The sequence below is a fragment of the Engystomops pustulosus genome, chromosome 4 (genome assembly GCF_040894005.1).
Source record: "Engystomops pustulosus chromosome 4, aEngPut4.maternal, whole genome shotgun sequence".
In the NCBI taxonomy this organism is placed as follows: Eukaryota; Metazoa; Chordata; class Amphibia; order Anura; family Leptodactylidae; genus Engystomops; species Engystomops pustulosus.
The window spans coordinates 204,776,104-204,792,705 of NC_092414.1; the positions used below are offsets into that span (position 1 = coordinate 204,776,104).

General features: G+C 46.6%; 1 protein-coding gene and 1 long non-coding RNA gene across 2 annotated transcripts in view; one reads left to right on the forward strand and one right to left on the reverse strand.

Annotated features, from left to right (window-relative positions):
* Nucleotides 1-10,841, forward strand: C4H19orf38 (chromosome 4 C19orf38 homolog). Its single transcript, XM_072149551.1, has 8 exons — nucleotides 1-133; nucleotides 1,397-1,432; nucleotides 3,262-3,564; nucleotides 3,879-3,968; nucleotides 8,140-8,164; nucleotides 9,730-9,770; nucleotides 9,981-10,018; nucleotides 10,703-10,841. Exons 1-8 carry the CDS (start codon nucleotides 112-114, stop codon nucleotides 10,802-10,804), a joined length of 657 nt encoding a protein of 218 aa, XP_072005652.1. The 5' UTR covers nucleotides 1-111; the 3' UTR covers nucleotides 10,805-10,841.
* Nucleotides 3,492-16,602, reverse strand: part of LOC140128126 (uncharacterized) — an 18,311-nt gene continuing 5,200 nt past the window's right edge. Inside the window, exons 2-3 of the long non-coding RNA XR_011855110.1 lie at nucleotides 8,089-8,133; nucleotides 3,492-3,955 (exon numbers count right to left, since the gene is read on the reverse strand). This is a non-coding gene — a long non-coding RNA (uncharacterized lncRNA). The remainder of the gene's footprint in view (nucleotides 3,956-8,088; nucleotides 8,134-16,602) is intronic.

The window sequence follows — 16,602 nt, forward strand, 5'->3', positions numbered from 1 at the left end:
GTTATCCACGTGATGCGGCTCGTTGTTTCGTGACATGGTTGTGGTCACCTCCAGTTCCTTATTCCTGGGTGTGGTGACACAAACTACGAGACATCTCAACGAGAGCCGAGCATGGAGCTCCTAACATGTATAGGTGAGGTATCCCATGTATATTCTGTTGTTATGAGAGATATCTGACCTAGGTGTAATAGTAGAAGCCCCTGGGCCACAATCTGTGACAGGACCCCAGTCATTACGCGCCATTATTATACTATGGGCTTCTCACATGTATAGGTGAGGTATCCCGTGTATATTCTGTTGTTATGAGAGATATCTGAGGTGTAATAGTAGAAGCCCCTGGGCCCCCGATCCATAACAGGGCCCCAATCATCACACGCCATATATTATACTATGGGCTCCTCACATGTATAGGTGAGGTATCTAACGTATATATTGTGTTATTATGAGAGATATCTGAGGTGTAATAGTAGAAGCCCCAGGGCCACAATCTGTGACAGGGCCCCAGTCATCACGCCCTGTATATTATACTATGGGCTCCTCACATGTATAGGTGAGGTATCCCGTGTATATTCTCTTGTTATGAGAGACATCTGAGGTTTCATAGTAGAAGCCCCAGGGCCCCAATCTGTAACAGGGCCCCAGTCATCATGCGCCATTATTATACTATGGGCTCCTCAGATGCTTAGGTGAGGTATCCCATGTATATTCTGTTGTTATGAGAGATATCTGACTGAGGTGTAATAGTAGAAGCCCCAGGGCCACAATCTGTGACAGGGCCCCAGTCATCACGTGCCGTATATTATACTATGGGCTCCTCAGATGTATAGGTGAGGTATCCCGTGTATATTCTGTTGTTATGAGAGACATCTGAGGTTTCATAGTAGAAGCCCCAGGGCCCCAATCTGTGACAGGGCCCCAGTCATCACGCGCCTTATATTATACTATGGGCTCCTCAGATGTATAGGTGAGGTATCCCGTGTATATTCTGTTGTTATAGAGGTGTAGTAGAAGCCCCTGGGTTCCAATCTGTAACAGGGCCCCAGTCATCACGCTCCATATATTATACTATGGGCTCCTGAGGTACCAGGGCCCAGGTGTGACCACCTCATCTCATCCTGCATGTACATTATAGAGAGGTCTGTGTGTGTGGCTGGTCTATACAGTATGACCACCTGCCCATGGGTGGGTGGATGACATATTATATGACACAGGTAATGCCCCACGTAGATAAAATCAAGAAAAGTTGAAGGGGCCTATGAGACCCCCAGGCACAGGGCACCAGTAAGAGCTAAAACCACTGCAGCATGGGGCGTCCTAATGATGAGAAATGTCCAGACTTCTGACCGCCTGTATCCCTGACTACTAACCCCATCATATTATTTGTGCTTCCATCTAGGTCTGATTGGAATAAAACTGGTTCTGGTGACCTCAGGTAAGAGCTCTCAGTATAGATGTAGATAGATGATGTAGGGACGTAGACATTGCCGTTATACATAAAATACATAGGGGCAGAACAGGCTCATCACATAAGGGAGAACTAGTGTCTATTTCCTTACTGTGACATCACTGTGTGTATTATCTCTGTACTGTGACATCGCTGTGTGTATTATCCCTGTACTGTGACATCGCTGTGTGTATTATCCCTGTACTGTGACATCACTGTGTGTATTATCTCTGTACTGTGACATCGCTGTGTATATTATCCCTGTACTGTGACATCACTGTGTGTATTATCCTGTGTTGTGACATCACTGTGTGTATTATCTCTGTACTGTGACATCACTGTGTGTATTACCCCTGTACTGTGATATCACTGTGTGTATTATCCCTGTACTGTGACATCACTGTGTGTATTATCTCTGTACTGTGACATCGCTGTGTATATTTTCCCTGTACTATGACATCACTGTGTCTATTATTCCTGTACTGTGACATCACTGTGTGTATTATCCCTGTACTGTGACATCACTGTGTGTATTATCTCTGTACTGTGACATCGCTGTGTATATTTTCCCTGTACTGTGACATCACTGTGTCTATTATTCCTGTACTGTGACATCACTGTGTCTATTATTCCTGTACTGTGACATCACTGTGTGTATTATCCCTGTACTGTGACATCGCTGTGTGTATTATCCCTGTACTGTGACATCGCTTTGTATATTATCCCCATACTGTGACATCACTGTGTGTATTATCCCTGTACTGTGACATCACTGTGTGTATTATCTCTGTGTTGTGACATCACTGTGTGTATTATCCCTGTACTGTGACACCACTGTGTGTATTATCCTGTGTTGTGACGTCACTGTGTGTATTATCCCTCTACTGTGACACCACTGTGTGTATTATCCCTGTACTGTGACCTCACTGTGTGTATTATCCCTGTACTGTGACATCACTGTTTGTATTATCCCTGTACTGTGACATCACTGTGTGTATTATCCCTGTACTGTGACATCGCTTTGTATATTATCCCCATACTGTGACATCACTGTGTGTATTATCTCTGTACTGTGACATCACTGTGTGTATTATCCCTGTACTGTGACATCACTGTGTGTATTATCCCTGTACTGTGACATCGCTGTGTGTATTATCCCTGTACTGTGACATGACTGTGTATTATCTCTGTATTGTGACATCACTGTGTGTATTATCCCTGTACTGTGACACCACTGTGTGTATTATCCTGTGTTGTGACGTCACTGTGTGTATTATCCCTGTACTGTGACATCACTGTGTGTATTATCTCTGTACTGTGACATTACTGTGTGTATTATCTCTGTACTGTGACATCACTGTGTGTATTATTCTGTGTTGTGACGTCACTGTGTGTATTATCCCTATACTGTGACATCACTGTGTGTATTATATCTGTACTGTGACATCACTGTGTGTATTATCCCCTTACTGTGACATCACTGTGTGTATTATCTCTGTACTGTGACATCACTGTGTGTATTATCTCTGTACTGTGATATCACTGTGTGTATTATCCCTGTACTGTGACATCACTGTGTGTATTATCTCTGTACTGTGACATCACTGTGTGTATTATCCCTGTACTGTGACATCACTGTGTGTATTATTCTGTGTTGTGACGTCACTGTGTGTATTATCTCTGTACTGTGACATCACTGTGTGTATTATCTCTGTACTGTGACATTACTGTGTGTATTATCTCTGTACTGTGACATTACTGTGTGTATTATCTCTGTACTGTGACATCACTGTGTGTTTTATATTTATATCACACAGAAGTTTTACCTCCACCACAACTATCTGTGATGACATCAGGAACCCTTTATATGGGTCAGGACATAGAACTACAATGCACAGCACCAGGAGACTATCCTGAAGGCACCTTCTACCTGTACTCACACAGCACGGGGGAGAGGCTCCAGACAGTTCATGCTCCTGAGACAAAACACAGTGTGACCTTCACCATAGAGACTACTTACACCACAAAGTCTATGGAGTATGTCTGTATGTACGAGAGTTATGTAGGAACTGAGCTGCAGGAGTCGGAGGTTAGCAGCGTCCTCTCCCTGACACTTCATGGTGAGTAACGTCTCCTCTATGTACAAGCCCTAATAAGATCAGTAACCTAAGGAAAGTGATTCTTTCTCCTCTTGCTTGGCTCTTATAATCCTCCCTTACTGATAAATGACACTCTGAAATGTGTCTGAATTCTGTTCTGTGCTAGCAGGAGGTGCAAAAGCTTATTCAGATGTCAGATTACATAGAGTCTACTGAGGAGGGAGGTGGAGGAGTGAGTCACAGCAGCTAGATCTACACCCACCAGACACATGTCTACATCACATCATCTCTGTCTTTGGCTCATCAAATTGGTGAATGTTAAACATATTTTGCAGTTCCGGTGTGGGTCTTTGTCGTAGTCGGACTGGCGGGCCTTGTGATCCTTGTGGCTTCGGTATTGGTGACATTATATCTGGTGAGAAGAAGTAAGTATCAGCCTTTGGTATGTAGAGGATGGCTATGACTTCTGTGTAGTAGAAGGGTCTATGCTTAGAAGAGACCAAAACTAATACAGCCAAGTGCTATGTGTGGAGGGAACACTGCACATCCCCCTGACCACACCATTCCCACCGTGACCCCCGGGAGGAGGGTACATGGTGCTAGGGGGAGGCGGGGCTTCGGTAGGGATTGGGAATATGCTTAGAGCATATGGGAAGCTAAATGGAGCTTCTAGGTGTGCAAAGAAGAATGGAGGGAACCTCCAGCCTCTACATGTAGAAAGAAGAATGGAGGAACCTCCAGCCTCTAGATGTACAAAGAAGAACGGGGGAACCTCCAGCCTCTAGATGTACAAAGAAGAATGGGGGAACCTCCAGCCTCTAGATGTACAAAGAAGAATGGAGGAACCTCCAGCCTCTAGATGTACAAAGAAGAATGGAGGAACCTGCAGCCTCTAGATGTACAGAGAAGAATGGAGGAACCTCCAGCCTCTAGATGTACAGAGAGGAATGGGGGAACCTCCAGCCTCTAGATGTACAAAGAAGAAAGGAGGACCTCCAGCCTCTAGATGTACAAAGAAGAATGGGGGAAACTCCAGCCTCTAGATGTACAAAGAAGAATGGGAGGGACCTCCAGCCTCTAGATGTACAAAGAAGAATGGGAGGGACCTCCAGCCTCTAGATGTACAAAGAAGAATGGGAGGGACCTCCAGCCTCTAGATGTACAAAGAAGAATGGAGGAACCTCCAGCCTCTAGATGAACAAAGAAGAATGGGGGAACCTCCAGCCTCTAGATGTACAAAGAAAAATGGGAGGACCTCCAGCCTCTAGATGTACAAAGAAGAATGTAGGAACCTCCAGCCTCCAGATGTACAAAGAGGAATGGAGAAACCTCCAGCCTCTAGATGAACAAAGAAGAATGGATGGAACCTCCAGCCTCTAGATGTACAAAGAAGAATGGGGGAACCTCCAGCCTCTAGATGTACAAAGAAGAATGGGGGAACCTCCAGCCTCTAGATGAACAAAGAAGAATGGGGGAACCTCCAGCCTCTAGATGTACAAAGAAAAATGGGGGAACCTCCAGCCTCTAGATGAACAAAAAAGAATGGAGGAACCTCCAGCCTCTAGATGTACAAAGAAAAATGGGGGAACCTCCAGCCTCTAGATGTACAAAGAATAATGGAAGAACCTCCAGCCTCTAGATGTACAAAGAAGAATGGGGGAACCTCCAGCCTCTAGATGTACAAAGAAGAATGGAGGAACCTGCAGCCTCTAGATGTACAAAGAAGAATGGAGGAACCTCCAGCCTCTAGATGTACAAATAAGAATAGAGGAACCTCCAGCTTCTAGATGTACAAAGAAGAATGGGGGGACCTCCAGCCTCTAGATGTACAAAGAAGAATGGAGGAACCTCCAGCCTCTAGATGTACAAAGAAGAATGGAGGAACCTCCAGCATCTAGATGTACAAAGAAGAATGGAGGGACCTCCAGCCTCTAGATGTACATATAAGAATGGAGGAACCTCCAGCCTCTAGATGTACAAAGAATAATGGGGGTACCTCCAGCCTCTAGATGTACAAAGAAGAATGGGAGGACCTCCAGCCTCTAGATGTACAAAGAAGAATGGAGGGAACCTCCAGCCTCTAGTCTAGATGAACAAAGTAGAATGAAGGAACCTCCAGCCTCTAGATGTACAAAGGAGCATGGAGGAACCTCCAGCCTCAAGATGTACAAAGAAGAATGGAGGAACCTCCAGCCTCTAGATGTACAAAGAATAATGGAGGGAACCTCCAGCCTCTAGATGTACAAAGAAGAAAGGAAGGACCTCCAGCCTCTAGATGAACAAAGAAGAATGGTGGAACCTCCAGCCTCTAGATGTACAAAGAAGAATGGTGGAACCTCCAGCCTCTAGATGTACAAAGAAGAATGGTGGAACCTCCAGCCTCTAGATGTACAGAGAAGAATGGAGGAACCTCCAGTCTCTAGATGTTCAAAGAAGAATGGGGGAACCTCCAGCCTCTAGATGTACAAAGAAGAATAGAGGAACCTCCAGCCTCTAAATGTACAAAGAAGAATGGGGGTACATCCAACCTCTAGATGAACAAAGAATAATGGGGGTACATCTAGCCTCTAGATGTACAAAGAAGAATGGAGGAACCTCCAGCCTCTAGATGTGCAAAGAAGAATGGAGGAACCTCCAGCCTCTAGATGTACAAAGAAGAATGGGGGAACCTCCAGCCTCTAGATGTACAAAGAAGTATGGAAGGACCTCCAGCCTCTAGATGTACAAAGAAGAATGAGGGAACCTCCAGCCTCTAGATCAACAAAGATGAATGGAGGAACCTCCAGCCTTTAGATGTACAAAGAAGAATGGAAGAACCTCCAACCTCTAGATGTACAAAGAAGAATGGAGGAACCTCCAGCCTCTAGATGAACAAAGAAGAATGGAAGAACCTCCAGCCTCTAGATGAACAAAGAAGAATGAAGGAACCTCCAGCCTCTAGATGTATAAAGAAGAATGGAGGAACCTCCAGTCTCTAGATGTTCAAAGAAGAATGGGGTACCTCCAGCCTCTAGATGTACAAAGAATAATGGGGGTACCTCGAGCCTCTAGATGTACAAAGAAGAATGGAGGAACCTCCAGCCTCTAGATGAACAAAGAAGAATGAAGGAACCTCCAGCCTCTAGATGTATAAAGAAGAATGGAGGAACCTCCAGTCTCTAGATGTTCAAAGAAGAATGGGGGTACCTCCAGCCTCTAGATGTACAAAGAATAATGGGGGTACCTCGAGCCTCTAGATGTACAAAGAAGAATGGAGGAACCTCCAGCCTCTAGATGTACAAAGAAGAATGGGGGAACCTCCAGCCTCTAGATGTACAGAGAAGAATGGAGGAACCTCCAGCCTCTAGATGTACAAAGAAGAATGGAGGGAACCTCCAGCCTCTAGATCAACAAAGATGAATGGAAGAACCTCCAGCCTCTAGATGAACAAAGAAGAATGAAGGAACCTCCAGCCTCTAGATGTACAAAGAAGAATGGAGGAACTTCCAGCCTCTAGATAAACAAAGAAGAATGAAGGAACCTCCAGCCTCTAGATGTATAAAGAAGAATGGAGGAACCTCCAGCCTCTAGATGTTCAAAGAAGAATGGGGGAACCTCCAGCCTCTAGATGTACAAAGAAGAATGGGGGAACCTCCAGCCTCTAGATGTGCAAAGAAGAATGGAAGGACCTCCAGCCTCTAGATGTACAAAGAAGAATGGAGGAACCTCCAGCCTCTAGATGTACAAAGAAGAATGGGGGAACCTCCAGCCTCTAGATGTACAAAGAATAATGGAGGAACCTCCAGCCTCTAGATGTACAAAGAAGAATGGGGGGAACCTCCAGCCTCTAGATGTACAAAGAAGAATGGAGGAACCTCCAGCCTCTAGATGTACAAAGAAGAATGGAGGATCCTCCAGCCTCTAGATGTGCAGAGAAGAATGGGGAACCTCCAGCCTCTAGATGTACAAAGAAGAATGGAGGATCCTCCAGCCTCTAGATGTACAAAGAAGAATGGGGGAACCTCCAGCCTCTAGATGTACAAAGAAGAATGGGGGGAACCTCCAGCCTGTAGATGTACAAAGAAGAATGGGGGAACCTCCAGCCTCTAGATGTACAAAGAAGAATGGGAGGAACCTCCAGCCTCTAGATGTACAAAGAAGAATTGGGGAACCTCCAGCCTCTAGATGTACAAAGAAGAATGGAGGAACCTCCAGCCTCTAGATGTACAAAGAAGAATGGAGGAACCTCCAGCCTCTAGATGTACAAAGAAGAATGGAGGATCCTCCAGCCTCTAGATGTACAAAGAAGAATGGGGGGACCTCCAGCCTCTAGATGTACAAAGAAGAATGGAGGAACCTCCAGCCTCTAGATGTACAAAGAAGAATGGAGGAACCTCTATAATTAATAATACATAATACTTATAATATATACCCTAATGGACCAGCTACATCTGGTCCTATCAGTACAGATGGTCCTTCAAGGCATGGGCTTCAATTAAAATAAATGGACAAAAATGTAACATGTTAATCTCCATCAGATTCGTTGCCCATAGGTTTTGATCTTACCCCGGTGGCCGCTCTATTTATTGTCTCTATAATCTGTTTCCTTTCCTATAGATAAAAAGAAGAAACAGGAACAAAGGTAACAATTTTGGTATCTTTATATTCCTTTATGTCCACCCTAAAGGACTGAAATGCAATAAGAATTTCGGAGGTGGTTGGCCTGGACCTAATAGGAACAGGAACCCAGGTGTTCAATGTTCCTGTCATCATTCAGTCCTGTCCATCCTGACTACCTCTCTATTAGTTCCTGCCCCCAACTACTTCTCTATTAGGTCCTGCCCCCAACTACTTCTCTATTAGGTCCTGCCCCCCAACTACTTCACTTTTAGGTCCTGCCCCCCAACTTCTTCTCTATTAGCTCCTGCACCCCAACTACCTCCCTATTAGGTCCTGCACCCCAACTACTTCTCTATTAGGTCCTGCCCCCCAACTACTTCTCTATTAGGTCCTGCCCCCCCCCCCAACTACTTCTCTATTAGGTCCTGCCCCCCCCCCAACTACTTCTCTATTAGGTCCTGCCCCCCCCCCCCAACTACTTCTCTATTAGGTCCTGCCCCCTCAACTACTTCTCTATTAGGTTCTGCCCCCCACCCAACTACTTCTCTATTAGGTCCTGCCCCCAACTACTTCTCTATTAGGTCCTGCCCCCTCAACTACTTCTCTATTAGGTCATGCCCCCATAACTACTTCTCTATTAGGTCCTGCCCCCCCCCCAACTACTTCTCTAGTAGGTCCTGCCCCCCAACTACCTCCCTATTAGGTCCTGCACCCCAACTAATTCTCTATTAGGTCCTGCCCCCAACTACTTCTCTATTAGGTCCTGCCCCCCAACTACTTCTCTATTAGGTCCTGCCCCCCCCCCCCCAACTACTTCTCTATCAGGCCCTGCCCCCAACTACTTCTCTTTTAGGACCTGTCCCCCAACTACTTCTTTATTAGGCCCTGCCCCCCCCCCCCAACTACTTCTCTATTAGGTCCTGCCCCCAACTACTTCTCTATTAGGTCCTGCCCCCCAACTACTTCTCTATTAGGTCCTGCCCCCCAACTACTTCTCTATTAGGTCCTGCCCCCAACTACTTCTCTATTAGGTCCTGCCCCCCAACTACTTCTCTATTAGGTCCTGCCCCCCCCCCCCAACTACTTCTCTATCAGGCCCTGCCCCCAACTACTTTTCTATTAGGTCCTGTCCCCCAACTATTTCTCTATTAGGTTCTGCCCCCCAACTACTTTTCTATTAGGTCCTGCCCCCCAACTATTTCTCTATTAGGTCCTGCCCCCCAAATACTTCTCTATTAGGTCCTGCCCCCCCCCCCCCCCAACTACTTCTCTATTAGGTCCTGCCCCCTAGCTACTTCTCTATTAGGTCCTGGTCCCTCAGCTACCTCACTATTAGGTGTATAAGATGGATCAGTGATGTTTTCCCGATACGTGGCTTGTGTCGTGGTCTGGTTATCTCTTCTCTGCATACGTTTTATGCTATAGGTTTCTATTTTCTGCTATTTTGTGTTATAGATTGATGATCTCTCTTGATGTATCTCATAGTGATGTCTCTTGTATATCCCTGGTTTGTGTGTATTTCTGTGGTTCCCTTCCCTCAGTGATAATGAAGAACAGTCGTGTAATATTGTGTTTTACACTTTTCAGGGATAAAGACTCAATCTGGATTGACCAGAATATCACAGCAGGTGCCCATCATTCCTCTGTGTCTGTCTCTATGCTCTTCCATTGTCTATACCCCCCTCACTGGATCCATCCTAACATCACACACACGGATCCCTCCATCCCTCCTCCCATCCGATCTCCTCTCGTCCTTCTTATCTGTCCTGTCCTTCCCTGTCCTCTCTCCGCTCTCCCTGGTCCTGAATCCTTCATCATGAAGTTTTGTCTCTCCACAGATTGGCCGGTTGGAAACCGAAACATGGTCTTCTCTTCGGTGAGTCACATGGGACTTAGTTTTCTTAATTAAAATAATGTGCCATTGGTTAAAAATATTCACAAACTCTCCCCCTATGGAGGCTCTGTCCCCTGCTCTCATATAGGATGTATAGGTGACCATATAGGATGACACCAGAGAAGTTGGACCTCCTTACTCAGGCTCAGGCTAGACTACCAGGGAACCTAGAATTAACCTTTCACTACACTACACCAACAGGGAACCTAGGATTAACCTTCCACTACCCTAGGCCACCAGGGAACTTAGAGTTAACCTTCCACTACCCTAGGCCACCAGGGAACTTAGAATTAACCTTCCACTACCCTAGGCCCCCAGGGAACTTAGAATTAACCTTCCACTACCCTAGGCCACCAGGGAACTTAGAATTAACCTTCCACTACCCTAGGCCACCAGGGAACCTAGGATTAACCTTCCACTACCCTAGGCCCCCAGGGAACTTAGAATTAATCTTCCACTACCCTAGACCACATGGGATCCTACAATTAACCTTCCACTACCCTAGACCACATGGGATCCTACAATTAACCTTCCACTACCCTAGGCCCCCAGGGAACATAGAATTAATCTTCCACTACCCTAGGGAAGTTGAGACTGCACCTATTATGCGACATTGTCGTATTTTGTGCCATTGATGAACTTGTCCTCCCTTTCTCATCGGGTCAGAATTCCACCTCGAAGACTGACATCTCCAATACTCATCCGAGTAATATGGATTCTCCGTCAGAAAATGGGCTGGCGCTACCTTTCAGCACGTTCAGGACATGAGCACCGAAATTCTGGGTTTTTGTTATAACTGTGACCTCCAAGACTTGGAAACTGGACTTGGCTACTTGATGGTCCATGTAAGGTCCATGAAGGTGCAGTGTCCTTCTATCACACCATCATGACCTGCACCATTAGGACACAAGTCGGTAAGAGGTGTCAATAACCTGTGGATCATCTACTGGCAGGACCAGGTGCAGCTTACAGAACCTCATTCTGGACTTTATTGTATGTGTACGAGTACTGGATCAGTGACCGTCCATCAAAGACAAAATGCGAGGAGAAGAAGTGATGTCACCTCTCACATCCCTCAATATGATCCCACGTTGTGTCCTACAGCAATGACCTCTCCGTGGTCCCCACAAGCCTCTACTGTCCCTAATGTGAACAAAACCTAAATATTTTACATCTCTTTATTGACTTTCTTTCTACAACTTCATCCCAGGACCCCACCCTATTATCAGCCTGGACCCCAATATAGTAAAGCTTCTCTTATTATGTTCACACTTCTCAGGTCTGTATAGAGTGGTCTGACAGTAATCGTGGGTCAAATGGACGACGGTATTACCAGATAGATGAATATGGAGATAGGAGATAGACAGACAGAAATGAGATAGATATGAGATAGATAGATAGTGTAGACATCTCACTGGAGAAGTGCTCGAGGGGGTGTACATCTCACCTAGGTTGCTACGTAGTGTGAGATGGTAAGTCCAGGATTGATCTGTTGCTCAGCAGTATTATGCTGCTGAGTTGTTGTTTAATCTTGCCGGGCCTGGATTTACATGGAGTGGCAGGTAGGTTTGGTAGTGGGACTTGCCACTCCCTCCCCTCGATCCAGTTCGGGTTTTGGATCAGGTGAGCTCTGCTCCTAATCAGCCTGTGAAGGTAAAAGCTTTCCAAAGCTTGCAGGTCTGGGCTCTCAGCCAGGAAACAGCCTATGTGGGTTTGGAGGAGCCCTGCATCTTCCTGTCTATGCGGCCGCTGTGTTTACGAGTGTTAGATAGGTGAGACAACCTGTTAGTAAGCGCCCAGACGGGTAGGTCTTTTGTTTGAACTTTTAAAAGCACGGTGTTGCTGTATTTATGTTTGCTGGACTGTTTATGCTAAAAATAAACGCCAAGTTGATCTTTTATACATCTACGTCTGCTGTGAACTGTGTCCTAACACACCATCCCCCGGGAAGATCCCTACAATTGGTGCTGCGGAGCGGGCAAAAACGGTTGCTAGGGGCAACGGTGTGTATCAACTTGGCTACAGCTGCTTATGTCCTGGGTGAAGACTGCTACTTCACTCCAAAAACAGACAAGCGCCATGGAGGAGATGTGGAAGCAGTTTATGCAAGTGAATTTGCAACAGCAGCAGGCTCAGACAGCGGCTAACCTGCGCCATGAACAAGCAATGGCTCAACAACAAAAACTCATCGAGCTCCTGATAGCTAAGCAAGAGGCGTCTGCAGAGGCTAATCCACAGCCAGCGGTGGCAGCCGCTCCAGAGACTTTTTATGTGAGACGGGCTGTGCAGCGAGCGCTGCAAAAGATGACTGCTGAGGACGATGTTGAGGCCTACCTAACTGTCTTTGAGCGTGTGGCTGAGCGAGAGAAGCTACCAGCTGCTGAGTGGGCAGAGGTCATTGCGCCCTATTTAACAGGTGAACCTCAAAAGGCCTACTATGACCTCAGTGAGCAGGAGGTCAAGGACTATACTCGGCTAAAAGCAGAGATACTTGCCCGACTAGGAGTTACCGCTGCTGTCCGTGCCCGGAGGGTACGCAACTGGAACTACAGTCTGGACAAATCTGCGAGGTCCCAGATGTATGACCTGATCCATTTGGCAAGAAAGTGGTTGGAGCCAGACACCTCTACTCCTGCACAGATCCTAGAGAGGGTCGTGATGGATCGCTACCTCCGAGCACTGCCTGCTGACCTGCAACGCTGGGTGGGACAAGGTGATCCTAAGAATGCAGACGAACTTGTCAACCTTGTGGAGAGGTTCCAAGCGACTGAGGACTACCTCCGTGATGTTCCTGCAGCTTCTTCACCTCCCCGGAGTGCCAGGTCTGTGCCGTCACCTGGTAAGAGACTTCCATCGATTGGGGGAGTGTGGAGGGGTGCTGATCGAGGGAAAAGGGCTCAAGAGGTATCTCAGGGGCAAAAGACTGGCGATGGTCCCGGGTGGCCAAGTGGCCCTAAAAAGGACTCCCTGCCAGGGAGACCAGGCCCTATCAAGTGCTGGAGATGCCATGAGGTGGGACACGTGTCTGCCCATTGCCCCCTTACCTCTGAGCCAATGGAGTGTGACGCTAGCCGGCGTCAGTCGCTATTTGCGGAACCATCTTGTGTTGCAGTTCCTGGACTAGAGACTGAACCGCAAGTCTGCAACATTACCATTAATGACTTCCCTGTTAAGGCGTTGCTGGACTCAGGAAGCCTTGTAACCTTGGTGCATGCCAGCCTGGTGGCTGGGGACTTTGGGTCAAAAAAACACATGAGTGTGGTTTGCATACATGGTGATACAAAAGTTTACCCTATAGTGCTGGCTAAAGTCGGGACTGAACTAGGCTCCGTACAGTATGAAGTGGGTGTGGTTAAAAACCTCATGCATAATGTAATATTGGGACGAGATTTTCCGTTGTTCTGGGCTTTATGGGGAAAAAGAAAAACCCCCGAAAGGAGTGAGAATACCCCTAAGGTTGTTGCATTACCCACTGTAAATGATAAAACTGTGCAGGATGAAAGTGATGCTTTTCCTTTACAGGCCCTGGCTGGAGAGGAGGAGGAAGCTCCTCCCACTGAGCAAAATATACCAGACTTAGAGGTGTCTAGGGTTAATTTTGGGACTGCACAGTTGTTGGACCCCACTCTTAAAAATGCGAGAGAGCAGGTTACTGTTTTGAATGGGGTACCTCAGGAACCAGATGCTGAGAATAAATTTCCACATTTTTCCGTGACTAATGATTTCTTCTATAGAGTCACTAAAATTAATGATGAAATTGTGGAACAGCTTCTGGTCCCTAAGCCGTACCGGCGTCAGGTGCTTGACATGGCACATAACCATGTTCTTGGGGGACACTTGGGGACTGAAAAAACGCGGGAGAGAGTCCTCCAGAGGTTTTATTGGCCTGCAATTTATGATGACATTAAAAAATACTGCGAGTCATGCCCCACATGTCAGCTTAGCGCCCCAGTGTCACATTTTCGTAGTCCTTTGGTGTCGCTCCCCATTATAGAGGTGCCTTTTGAGCGTATTGCCATGGATTTAGTGGGTCCCATTGTAAAATCGGCTAGAGGACACCAGTACATTTTGGTTGTCTTAGACTATGCGACCCGCTATCCTGAGGCTGTGCCCTTAAGAAACACTGCATCTAAAACAATTGCCCGGGAGCTGTTTTATATGTTCTCTAGGACTGGGATCCCCAAAGAAATCCTGACTGACCAAGGTACGCCCTTTATGTCTAAGGTGATGAAGGAGCTATGTAAGCTATTTAAAATCACACCTATACGCACCTCTGTATATCACCCCCAGACAGACGGATTGGTGGAGAGGTTTAATAAAACCCTCAAACATATGTTGAAGAAAGTGGTAGAAAAAGATGGTCGTGATTGGGATCACTTGTTACCTTACCTGATGTTTGCTGTGAGGGAAGTTCCCCAAGCGTCCACAGGGTTCTCTCCCTTTGAGTTGGTCTATGGTCGTCACCCTAGGGGTCTATTAGATATTGCAAAGGAGACATGGGAGAGTGAGTCCACCCCATACAAAAGTGTTATCGAGCATGTAGCACAAATGCAGGACCGTATAGCCACTGTAATGCCCCTAGTAAGGGAACACCTCCAGAGGGCGCAAGAGAGCCAAAGTAGAATTTACAACCGTTCTGCGAGAATCAGGACATTTAACCCAGGTGACAGGGTTCTCATACTAGTTCCCACTATAGAGAGTAAATTCCTAGCGAAGTGGCAAGGTCCCTATGAAATTGTTGAAAAGGTCAGTGAGGTAAACTATAAGGTGCACCAACCAGGTAGAAGGAAGCCTTTCCAAGTTTATCACATAAACTTGATCAAATCCTGGAAAGACAGGGAATCCTTGGTGGCAACAAATCCTGGTAATAATTTGTCACAACCAATCCCTTCGGTCAAGGTTGGTGATACCCTATCAGGGTCACAGAAACAGGAGGCTAAGGAGTTTTTGCAGAAAAACAAAGACAAGTTTTCTGACCTTCCAGGGCGTACACACCTCATCCGTCATCACATTGAAACTGGGCCTAGAAGCAGAGTAAACCTCAAGCCCTATAGGATACCAGAAGCACGCAGAGAGGCAGTGTCTGCTGAGGTGAAACGTATGCTTGACCTAGGAGTGATTGAAGTTTCACAGAGTGAATGGTCCAGTCCGATTGTGCTAATCCCAAAGCCCAATGGAACTTGGAGGTTCTGTAACGATTTCAGAAGGTTGAATGAGATCTCCAAGTTCGATGCTTATCCTATGCCCAGGGTAGATGAGCTGATTGAAAAGATGGGTAATGCCAGGTACATAACCACCCTCGATCTCACAAAGGGCTACTGGCAGATTCCTCTTACTGATGAGGCTAAAGAGAAAACTGCATTCTCCACCCCTGAGGGGTTATTCCAGTATGTAGTGATGCCATTCGGGTTACATGGAGCACCTGCGACTTTTCAGAGGTTGATGGACTTGATTCTGCGACCACATCGTGATTATTCAGCTGCCTACCTCGATGATGTGGTCATTTTTAGTCCCGATTGGGAAAGTCACCTCTGTAAGGTACAGGTTGTGTTGAATGCCATAAGTGATGCAGGGTTGACCATAAATGCCGAGAAATGTGCACTAGCCCTAGAAGAGGCCAAGTACCTGGGTTACATTATTGGGAGGGGTTTGATTAAGCCACAGTTAAATAAAATTGAGGCAATACAGAATTGGCCTAGACCCCTGTCAAAGAAACAGGTCAGAGCTTTCCTGGGTATTACGGGCTATTACCGTAGGTTTGTGCCGAACTTTGCCTCAATTGCAGCCCCGCTAACTGACTTGACAAAGGGCGGAAAGTCAGCAATGGTGACGTGGACTCCAGAGGCCGAGAAGGCTTTCCAAAGCCTTAAGTCTTCTCTGTGCCAACAACCTGTGCTAGTTACCCCCGATTTCAGGCGAGAATTTCTGGTCCAGACAGATGCCTCTAACACAGGGTTAGGTGCAGTTCTCTCACAGGTGGTGAATGGTGAGGAGCATCCGGTGATGTACTTGAGTAGGAAGTTAACCCCGGCCGAGAAGAATTATGCTATTGTGGAGCGTGAATGTCTGGCAGTGAAGTGGGCCCTAGAATCCCTGAAGTATTACTTGCTAGGCAGGAAATTCAAGTTAGTGACAGACCATGCCCCCCTAACATGGATGAAACTAAACAAGGAGAAAAATGCAAGGGTGACTAGATGGTTTCTGTCCCTACAAAATTTCAATTTCACTGTGGAACACAGACCAGGGAAATTACAGGCGAATGCTGATGCACTGTCAAGGGTACATTGTCTGTGGGGACAAAATGCTCAGCCCTCCGGTCTGAAAAAGAGGGGGGGGATATGTAGACATCTCACTGGAGAAGTGCTCGAGGGGGTGTACATCTCACCTAGGTTGCTACGTAGTGTGAGATGGTAAGTCCAGGATTGATCTGTTGCTCAGCAGTATTATGCTGCTGAGTTGTTGTTTAATCTTGCCGGGCCTGGATTTACATGGAGTGGCAGGTAGGTTTGGTAGTGGGACTTGCCACTCCCTCCCCTCGATCCAGTTCGGGTTTTGGATCAGGTGAG